At 47.8% G+C, this 9880-nt stretch overlaps 3 protein-coding genes across 3 annotated transcripts; 2 read left to right on the top strand and 1 right to left on the bottom strand.

Moving 5' to 3' along the window:
- Positions 1-446: 446 nt before the first annotated feature.
- On the top strand, positions 447-2672 carry EDB91DRAFT_473660 (uncharacterized protein). The gene is made up of 14 exons (XM_041327382.1): positions 447-834; positions 905-937; positions 989-1008; positions 1063-1077; positions 1133-1171; positions 1227-1255; positions 1314-1327; positions 1376-1408; positions 1572-1631; positions 1684-1824; positions 1877-2102; positions 2158-2206; positions 2259-2546; positions 2608-2672. The coding sequence occupies exons 1-13, from the start codon at positions 780-782 to the stop codon at positions 2472-2474; spliced, it is 930 nt and encodes a 309-aa protein (XP_041176171.1). The 5' UTR covers positions 447-779; the 3' UTR covers positions 2475-2546; positions 2608-2672.
- Positions 2673-3529: 857 nt separating this feature from the next.
- Positions 3530-7567, top strand: EDB91DRAFT_1139632 (uncharacterized protein). The gene is made up of 13 exons (XM_041318935.1): positions 3530-3694; positions 3759-3932; positions 3986-4008; positions 4058-4255; positions 4314-4525; positions 4571-4604; positions 4659-4705; positions 4758-4823; positions 4882-5099; positions 5158-5636; positions 5685-5809; positions 5859-6376; positions 6428-7567. Exons 2-13 carry the CDS (start codon positions 3759-3761, stop codon positions 7109-7111), a joined length of 2778 nt encoding a protein of 925 aa, XP_041176170.1. The 5' UTR covers positions 3530-3694; the 3' UTR covers positions 7112-7567.
- A 949-nt stretch (positions 7568-8516) lies between these two features.
- EDB91DRAFT_1139628 (trimeric LpxA-like protein) lies at positions 8517-9860 on the bottom strand. Its single transcript, XM_041318934.1, has 5 exons — positions 9723-9860; positions 9490-9674; positions 9288-9426; positions 9135-9237; positions 8517-9072 (listed from the first exon to the last, which is right to left on the bottom strand). The coding sequence occupies exons 1-5, from the start codon at positions 9765-9767 to the stop codon at positions 8978-8980; spliced, it is 567 nt and encodes a 188-aa protein (XP_041176169.1). The 5' UTR covers positions 9768-9860; the 3' UTR covers positions 8517-8977.
- Positions 9861-9880: the final 20 nt, after the last annotated feature.

Below are 9880 nucleotides of genomic sequence, written 5' to 3'. Positions count from 1 at the left end.
TTTTAGGATACTGCTTCCAAAATGAAGAAAAGATCGAGGTGTGCAGGCGCGCTTCAATCAGCCTCTAGTCCTGGCAGTGTTCCCTGATGCTTCAAGGGAGTAAATAGCTCAGGGTCGATTTATTTTTCTATATATTCGTTCACTATCTGATAGCGTAGGAGTGCAACATAGCATAATTTATTCTAGAGGACTGAGTCAAATCACTCATGGCTCATGGCTGTCGAGTGCCGCTCCCGTCGTCCCTGCTCTCGGGCCGTCACTCTGGCGTAGTCAAGGTGGTCCTCCTTGGCCATGTGATACGTGTCAGTCCAAGAGATCAGTTTGCCGTACGCATTTTAACAGCTCACTTTGAAGTTCTGCTTGTTAAGGTCATATGAAAAGTTTCGGATCAGGCTAGGATATTCTCCAGCCCATGCAGGGCTGCTAGGCAAGGCCCTTATTACCTGAACGACAAGAGGGTTGGACAGGTAGAAATAGAACTGCCAACAGGCCACCGATAGTCCAGGGTAACCCTTGTTGGCCCTGTGATCTTCGATATCCTTACGACCTCATTCCGTTGATAAGTAGCTCGCTATTGAAGACACTGATTCGTAAGCATCAACAGGAAGTATGGTGCCGTACACTCCGTACGGCGTACAAGTGACATTTAACCGTCGGACCACCACAACCCTTACGAGATGATGAAATTCCGTGTTTTATAAGTACTCTATGTCAGTGATCAGCGGTTCAAACGTTCACCACTGACACTTTGAATTCGCCATTCGATCTGCACACTTTCCATGTCGGAACTTGAACAATATTCATATGATCTCCGCTGGAATAACAATATGGCTGGTTTGTCCCCTCCGTTGAACCTATGTAGTTCTAAACGAATCATCTTGTTGACATTCATCGTTTTTTTTAGTTGTAACCATTACCCTGGTAGTTTATGACTACAGTCAGTAGCTTTCATGGACTTTGCACTGCAGCTGAGCATCGGACTACCTAGTACTTCAGTTCGAGAATGAGGTAACGAAAAGCTCGGTTTCTCTTGGTCGAGTCCTCATGATCATATTGCCCCAGGTCCAGTTTGTTTGGGTTAGTGTTTAATCCCCCTTCCGCATCAAGCCCCGGAGACTAACTGAATGTCCAGGGAAGACAGTTGTCAGTGATGGCATATCTTTACCTTGCTGTGAGCTCTGCCCTGCCAAGGTGCTTCATGATTTTTCACTTTGTTGCTCGACCAGGTTCGATATCTTGGTATTTTCCTTGCAATGTACGTCTTGGTGGTTGTGTCCTTCCGATGATACATTGTATATTGACGCTGACCCTAGGCTTTGCGCCTTGTGTATGTGATGTTGTGTCAACTGAGCCATCATGAGCTGACTAGCATTAGGGGGAGGACTGATATATATGCCTGTGTCAGTGAGTTTTTGACGCTTGCTACCTTTAGAGAGTTTTCTGCTGATATTTTAGTCGTACGTCACGAGTTCCTTTTACATCTAAATCTCAATAGCCGTTGACCTCTTATACAGCTGTGAGTATATCGTCTTCAACTGAAACTGGGTTTGCCCATTATGCAATTGAAATAGGCTACCCTCTTGTTATTTTGATACAATGGTGTTTTTCTGCATATTTTTGCTTGTCGGAAGGTAAGTCATATATTCTCGCATCCCAATGCGCGTAACGATTTTGCATCCGCAGTCATTCTCATCTGGCGTCTTTATGTTCTATACAACCAATCCAAGCTCCTACTTTATGGTCTACTAGGGTTGTTCCTACCTGTCGTCGCGCTCTATATAGGGATGGATATTTTTTTATACAGTCGACCGTCAGCGTTGTCAGGTGAATTTTTACTTGAGTTTAATACTGGGCAAGCTGACGTCTCGTTGCATAGTGCAAGAAATAATAACTCCGAACTTCGAGTACTGCGCGACTTCCTTCCACATGGGGCCTATGCCTGCGATATATGCTTCCATCCCCGTCATGTGCTTTGATATTTTTTTAGTGGTTCTCGCAGCTGCCATCCTCGTGAAACACATGAAAGATCGGAGGGAAATTGGAATGAGGCCTAACGCCTATGTGTTAATGATCGTGCGATATCATATCATATACTTTGTCCTGTAAGTTCCCCTTCGTCTATTGGATTCTCTGAACGTATTCATTAAATCCCGCTAGAAATTTGGCAACTCAAATCTTCATGGTGTTGGTATGGGCCAACCTTTCGGTACGAGCTCCCATGGATCTGGAGAGACCAGCTATAATGCAGACACGCACAGATCCCGGTGTTCAGTGTCATAATGACGTTCAGCGATACCGTTCCATTTATTATGGTGCCCCGTCTGATCATCAGCATTTGGGATACGCATGCCAACATCAAGTGCGTATATGTCAGTACGACATTCGAAGATTGTGTATGTTGGACCTCGCCACCGAGATTTGAGCAGTACGAGATGGGCTCCCGTGCAGAATGGCTCCAAAATCAGGATGAATGAACGATTCAGGGAGACTCGGAGAGAGGTGGTTAAACCCTCAGACGTAAACTCTAATACTTTTACTCCGCAGCAGTAAGTAATTCAGGGCCGAGTTTCCATGTATCTACGTAACTAAGTATATCTGATCTGATAGTGTGAAAGTGCAGCATAGTACGATATCTCCGACACCCACTTTAGTGGAAGAGCCTGAGGGTTCTGTCGGCCAGATTCGTGCAGGCACCTGTACAGTCATTCACACAACATAAGATCTAATTGTGGTGTGCTTTTCGAGACAGATGAGAGGCTAATAAATACTTAGCTATAAGCAGTACTTCAAAATTTTGTCGCGGGGAGCATGTCGGCTGGCCGATTCAGAAGAACGAGGCCGAGTCGGGATGCTGGGATCAGTTCAGCCACTCAAAACTCAATAGATAAAGTTCGAGCCGGACTGATATGCATGACGGAGTGTTGGCGCTACAGCCCAGCTGTTGATTTCGGTCAGACAATCAGTGTAATCACTACCCACAAGTAGGTGTCCGCGAAGACCGTAAAAGGTTAATACAATTGCGCGGGTCTAGATTAAACAGACTCTCTCAGATCGTGCGCGCGAAGGTAAACGTCTATAGTATTCACCTAGATTAAACAGACTCTCTACGGAAAGTGAGCATAGGTGAATGAAAGTGAAAGCTAGGTATCTTACCTCAGATCGTGCGCGCGAAGGCAAACGTCTGAGGTAACGGCTCGCATCAACAGTAGCTAAATAGATCGAGTGATCTTGTAAGGACGAGTAAGTGTATGAAACCATAACAATAAGTAAAACGGCGCTGGCCAAAGCGATCAAAAGATTCAGTAAGTACAATCAGTGAAACATATCATAAGAGCGCACAATCAAAGAAGCATACGTGTCGCTGGACAATAACGAAACAGATAACAAGATCATACAACGATGCGCTCGGCTGCGGGCGCGCTTGTTATTCCAACAGACCGGTGCGGCCGAGCGCCGTTACGATAGTCACTGCTGAAGCGCTAATCCATACATATTATTATTAGGTCAGCTGCCGCGTGAGGACCGTCCAGTGTCAAGGTGTCAAACGGTTCCACCAAATCTCATGCACATGCTTCATGACCACCGTCGCACAAGGTTGCCCCTACTTTATATCTTACGACGTATAGCTCTTTTTGATTAGAAGACCAATTGACGGCTCCCGGCGCATCGCACGCGGCACGTTACTTTGGCACAGGTGAGCAGAGGCGTTGAACACATCAAGAAAGTTCAACGTTTAGCTTTGGTGGACGTTTGGGAAGATGCCAAACTCCCTGACACGTAACATGGGCCTGCGACTGGGACCAATAGTCCTGGAAACATTGGTCAAACATTACTTCGATCGTATCAAGAAGGAGAATGCACAGCATTCCAACTTTGCAACACAGCTGCACCAGGATGAACTTCTCTACCATGAAGCGTTCAACATTGTAAAGGTGCGTTTCGTAGCGAATCATTTGAGTACCCCCGAGCTTAGTGTGGACTGCAGAGTTTCCTCGAGGCTGCGACAAAGTACGTACACAAATACGATTGCGCATGCTAATGTCTAACAGTGACCCAGTCACACTATGGAGGAAGTCCAAGCATTCTCGAACAACCGGACGCCGTCTCTTCCCTCGGTCCATGTTGTGCGTTTATTAGTCCCAGTGTCCTGCTGCGATGAGGCTGCCAGCTACATCGTACAAGCGCTCGGTGGAGAAGAATTCGCCAAGCGCTTAGTCGGTGGCACAAAGTGGTGGCAAGTGCGTGGTGTCAAAGGGTAATATCCATGCCTGTCACTGACACCAAGCGTTGTTTATTCAATCTCATTCATCTAGTGTCGATGCGGAGTGGATCACGGCTCGAAAGGACTATCAAGAGGCGAAGAAGCGGAGAAAAGCGAAACATGAAAAGAGCTTAAACACTGAAATACCCGCCAGTGAAAGCGATACCCCGACCTCAAGTGGACTGCCAGCCTCCGATTCAAATGAGAGTAATACCTACAGGGAAGAAATGGATGAAATGCGCTGCATACTATACGCTCACGGAGGTTTGTGTCTTGGTCAAATAAAAAGCATACATTAACAATTCTTAGGGGGTTACTATTTTGGAAGCGTTGATCTGGAAAGGTACCTTCTGGTTTTCCTGATCGACAACATCGGTAAATTTACAGTATTATTCAGAATAAGTATCCAGCGGCATGCAAGAAAGATCAACGGTCGTGTTTTTGGTCAGTCATTATGCTCTCCAGGATAAGTCGATTGTTGCTGAGTAGACGATAGCTGTCAACTACCGCCTGGCTCCGCAGTATCCCTTTCCCTGCGCCTTGCAAGATCTTCTTGCCGCTTGTATGTATCTTTCTTTCACAAGTACTGAGCACAAAGTTCTAACGGACTTACCCTTGAGACCTTTACTTGATCAAACCTCCTTCTGATGCGTCCCACCAGCCAGTACAACCAGCACATATCGTTGTCGCAGGAGATTCCGCCGGGGGCGGTCTAACCCTCGCATTATTGCAAATCTTGCGCGACACTGGACTCCCATTACCTGCAGGAGGGATCTTGATTTCTCCTTGGTGCGATTTAACACACTCTTTCCCGAGTGTTCATACCAACACCGCCACGGTAGGCTATCAGTGGAACTATGCAACGGTATGCTAACCCTCCAGCCTACCATACACAGGATGTAATTCCTTTGTACGGACTGTCATTCCACAAACCGAGTCCCTTGTGGCCTCCGCCGTCAGATGAAATGACCCACAGCGTCCGTTCTAAATTGCGCGAACGAATTCGTCAGATGGTCCGGCTTGAGTCGAAACAGGATAAGAACGACGCTGAATCCTTGGATGTCCGTATACATCACGATTCAAAGGGTGCATCGTCGCTTAGCGGAAACGGAGATGTCCGGTTCAGCGAAATGCCTATTGATGTGGGCGCTACTGCTCCACTACCGTCAGTCGACAAGAAAGAAGATCAGACTATACGGCTCCTAGCCAAGTCAGGTGAATTATTAGTATTAGAAGAACAAGTGCACATCTATGTCCAGAATAGCTTGCTCGGACACCCACTTGTTAGCCCGGCGCTCTCGTACCTGGGAGGCTTGCCGCCCTTACTCTTCATTGCGGGTGACAAGGAGGTTTTGAGAGACGAAATCATCTATTCGTGCGTCGTTATAATTGAGCCTATTCACCATCTAAAATGTCCATGAAGGGCTCATAAAGCCGCGCATCCTTCCCGTTTTCCCATCAAGGAAGAAGTACGCTTTCTCTACCCACCACTCAAAGGGATAGAAGACCGTTCTATTCCAACTGCAGTCCATTTACAGGTCTACGATGGTAAGCAATGACATTTACATTGCGACATAAAATAAGCCTCCCACCCTAGACACCGCTCATGTTTTGCCGGTCCTGTTCTCGTTTACTACTCCGGGAAAATTTTGCTACCGCGCAATTGCGTCTTTCACTAAGCATGTCACAGGCATGAGCGCGTTTTCCAGATCCTCGTCTAGTCCAATTGTCTCTCCTAGCGCCTTACCCTCTCACCCCGTCATAACGAGCTCTTCTCTGTTCTCCCGCGCGTTCTCTACGCCTGAATTCCTACATCGCATCCAAGGCAAATCGGGTAGCCCATCGTCGTCTAATACTCCCGATTCCCCCGGTCCTTCCCCGCGCTCATCCAAATACTTTCTCCCTCCATTTTCTCGACCTGGTATGTCGGCCCGTGCAAACACACTCCAGGTACCAAAGTCTGCATCTGATAACGCTCTTTTCAAATCTTCACTGCGGGCTCAATCTTCGGATGACGTACACGCGGGAGGCCCGGAGATCACTGGTAGTGTGTCCGACTCCGCTGATATAGCGCAGCGATTTGCAGGAGAAGGTAGGGTATATTGCGACGAGCAAGTATGTTCCTGCAACATGCATTACTGAAAAACCGGACTGATATTCCCGCAGGGTGTTCCCTCCTGGAAGGAAGGCATGATTCGTGAAAGGGTGGCGAATTCCGGCGTAATTCGACCACTGGAACCAGAGTCAGACTTGGATGCATTTCATGTTCCCCCGGAAATCATGGGAGCTTTCTCGGAGCTCACTATGCGACGCTATTTAGAGGGAAGGCCAAATATGACAAAAAGTTCTCGAAGGAAATACGCGCCATCCAGAAGCAACGTGACCGCAACCTCGGAGCTCTCGAGCAAAGACGTTCTGAAGAACATCGCACAACTTCAGGGCTTGCAGGGTTCGCAGAGCAAAAATGGCAAGGGGAAGGCACACAATACCACGAAAGGCATCAAAGAAGGTCTAGAAGCTGCCTCTGCCAGCTGGAGTTGGGCTTGGGCTCTGGACGCAGACGAGCGTCCACCACCGAGTAGTATTGTATCGCGGCGAGATACAGATGAAGCTCGACGGCTCGCGCGGATCGTTGACCAAGCTGTCTTACAAGAGCACAGTCAGATGAGCGCCAACAGCTTATGGGCTGTCATCGTTGATTTCTTAACTATCGCCCCCGATCATAAGCATCCCGGCTCTGATGCCAGTGATGGAGATCGACCATCACCCTCAATGCATAAACGCAAGTCGTTCTTTACCTCACTGCGACCCGGGGAACGAGAGACGAACAAGTCTGAGCCGAGTAGATAATGTACATATAGTGAGTCCTCGAGGAGCTCCATCCTAGTACTTGATGTTTTTACTACTTCTGTAGTCCAAAAGTTCTGCGCTACGACACTATCATATACAGATATGATACTAGATGATTATTTAATGCGTAACAACGAAAGATGTTCGTGAAGTTGCCCACGAGGACAACAGCATCACCTCTTCACTGTCCGTGTGCACCCCCGGGAGTCTACCTGCAGTTAAACGGGCCTCGTGAGCAGGTCGCGATCAACATCTCCCTCTCGACACTCCTAGGAAGGTTCCACATTTTCTGGCTCGGAATCTGTTTGCCCCATTTTCCGGCTTCATCATTGCATACGCGGCAGGAGGCTGCCGCGCTCGAAGTGTACACATAACTTTAACATGGCTACGTCTCGGCATGCCATTTCGAAATGGCGTGTTTGTCCAATTCCGCCACTAGCAGTATTAAAGTTGTAGAGCCTGCATACAAGGTGGGCTTCCTACATCCAGAGGATCTCAACCATGTAACCGAAAATAAGTTTGTTGAATCTCTGACCCACAAAGACCGATAATATCTATGGGACCGACTCATCTGTATTTTGCTCTTAGGCTACTACACGAAGAAAACTACGTGTTGATGTCTCCTCGTACGACATCTGGATTGATTGGTGCCATGCCCATCCCATATAGCGCTCAGATATCTTGAGCTTATGAGTCTTGTTACTTATCATCGTCTCCCACCCATAATGGAGAAGGAACGAATGTCTTCCTTCTAAGTATATGGTATACCTAGGGGGGACTATCTCCAGCCTGGCAATATGGTTTGACTCTCTGGTCTCAGTGGTATCCAGCCAAGCTATCGGCTCTATGCAGACCTCTGACATCTCCATAGCTGGCTACTTCGCATAACGTGATTGTCTCCCTCGCCAGCAAGGTTGACATTGACAACGAAGGCGCCTCGTACCTCGCTCTACCTCAGGAAATCGAGACCAGACTGAACTTTCGATGGTCTGCTGAGGTCATGGACCAACAGCTACAGCGTCTATGTCGGCACGTCGGCGCTCATGGATATCGACCTTCTCGCCACTGCCGCCAACGCAGCAACATGAGCATCAGCTTCGGTCTCACGCCACTGTTTGCTACACTCTGTAAATAAACACGGTCAATATCAAGGCCAGCATTGATATTCGGTTAACAATCGTAGCAAAAGTCGACATGACGCTGGGTGTTGGACAATATTGAGAGATGATTTGACGTATGTTCGGACTCGGAGTCGTACTTCTCAAGTATCTCTATGTAGTGCAGTTCTCCGGCTGAGGTCTTGACTTTATTCCTGGCTCCGACGATTGCCATGTTTTGGGTATTTCGAAGCCAAGGGGCTTCGCAGACTCGTAAGGAAGACTGGTACAAATCCCCAACGAACTCACTGTACTACTTGACCTTTCCCATGGTCTCTTCTAGTTCATGTACAATGTGCAATCGTGTGCCTCGTGTATCGCGCATTTAGGCGGTTGTGTGCAACATGAACCTGATTGCGCAGACGTCAGTGCACCCCTGCTGTATACAACAGACCTTTAGTAAATCGATCAATCTATTCGAGGGACCCGTATTTGGTGTCGCCCACCTCGAATAACAGGCACATCGACGTTATTTCAACCGGCGCGAGTAGGTAAGTGGGGTTTCAAGCTAGACCCACAGAGAGATCATTGTAGACGAAGCCATGGGAGAGAAGGAATCGAGGAGAATGACTGAGATGCCATGTCACTGTACAGTATGGCAGACAGGTGCAATGCATGATACTGTCCAGAGGTGACGCACGATAAGTATGATGATCTGATTATACAAGTGATGGTAAGTGGGTTAAGGCTAAGCGAACATGATGCCGAATCATCGGTCTAAAGGCTGGAAACGGCTGTAGTACTGTTTCGTCTGGGATTCAACCATCTCTTGTGTCGACTCTGGCAAATCTTCGACGAAGCGACCTATGACAGTACGGTCGGAATCATTATTATGAGACACAAGCCAACATTATAAAATCACTAGCCTGGCGAGCCACCAAATAGTGCCAGCGCTGGAATAACAGTGTTGGGAGGAATTACAGTGTTGTCTGCGACTTGAGCACAATCTTTGATGATTGTAAATTTGCCCTGCGCGACATGCCAGTGAAGACGATAGATTGACGGCCAAGAAGACTCACAATAACGCAATTCTTCCCAATAACGACATGATTCCCAATCGTCGCGGCTTCAACGACGGTGTTGGCACCAATATGAACATAGTCCCCGATTTTCATCGGATAGTAATTGAAATTTCCGCGATACGTCTTGTATGGTGGCCTGAATCGTATTGAGTATCATAGAGCAATTTAAATGTATGTACTACCTCAAGGTAAGACGTACCTCATCACGCAACCCTCGCCCACAAGACAGTACCTTCCAAGGGAAATGACGACGGCATGACCAGGACCTGTTCTGCGGAGATCTCCCCGTATGATTGCGGTGCTGGAAATAATAGTCTTTCCTCCGAGAATGATGTTCTGAGGTCCAGCTATGGTGGCTCTTCGAGAGACTTTGTTTCCTGTGTCCTAGTTTAGTGTCAACAACTGATTGACCATACAGTGTTCATCGCATACAGTTTCGATGAATTCAGCCTTGGAATAATATACCGGCGCGTCCATTGGGGCTAACGCAAAACGCTGACAGTCGCTGACGGTACCGGTACCGGTAGCCTCCAGGACGCGTCGGAGGCTCGGCGTGACGCGAGACACGGTTGCGGTCACGTACGTACACA

This window comes from Suillus paluster (assembly GCF_016628075.1).
Source record: "Suillus paluster strain FC165 chromosome Unknown EDB91scaffold_34, whole genome shotgun sequence".
Classification (NCBI taxonomy): Eukaryota; Fungi; Basidiomycota; class Agaricomycetes; order Boletales; family Suillaceae; genus Suillus; species Suillus paluster.
The sequence above is the reverse complement of the archived record's forward strand: the minus strand, read 5'-3'. Positions and strand labels throughout refer to the sequence as shown.

What these genes read in the sequence shown, in the direction of transcription:
- EDB91DRAFT_473660 (XM_041327382.1), top strand. Translation starts at nt 780, where the DNA reads ATGTCGGAACTTGAACAATATTCATATGATCTCCGCTGGAATAACAAT. An exon ending in ATATATGCCTGTGTCAGTGA is followed by an intron (nt 1,409 to 1,571) that starts GTTTTTGACGCT and finishes CAATTGAAATAG; the next exon opens with GCTACCCTCTTGTTATTTTG. An exon ending in TCGACCGTCAGCGTTGTCAG is followed by an intron (nt 1,825 to 1,876) that starts GTGAATTTTTAC and finishes CTCGTTGCATAG; the next exon opens with TGCAAGAAATAATAACTCCG.
- EDB91DRAFT_1139632 (XM_041318935.1), top strand. Translation starts at nt 3,759, where the DNA reads ATGCCAAACTCCCTGACACGTAACATGGGCCTGCGACTGGGACCAATA. An exon ending in CATACTATACGCTCACGGAG is followed by an intron (nt 4,526 to 4,570) that starts GTTTGTGTCTTG and finishes AACAATTCTTAG; the next exon opens with GGGGTTACTATTTTGGAAGC. An exon ending in TTCATACCAACACCGCCACG is followed by an intron (nt 5,100 to 5,157) that starts GTAGGCTATCAG and finishes TACCATACACAG; the next exon opens with GATGTAATTCCTTTGTACGG.
- EDB91DRAFT_1139628 (XM_041318934.1), bottom strand. Translation starts at nt 9,767, where the DNA reads ATGGACGCGCCGGTATATTATTCCAAGGCTGAATTCATCGAAACT. An exon ending in AGGCTGAATTCATCGAAACT is followed by an intron (nt 9,675 to 9,722) that starts GTATGCGATGAA and finishes ACACTAAACTAG; the next exon opens with GACACAGGAAACAAAGTCTC. An exon ending in GGCGAGGGTTGCGTGATGAG is followed by an intron (nt 9,427 to 9,489) that starts GTACGTCTTACC and finishes AATACGATTCAG; the next exon opens with GCCACCATACAAGACGTATC.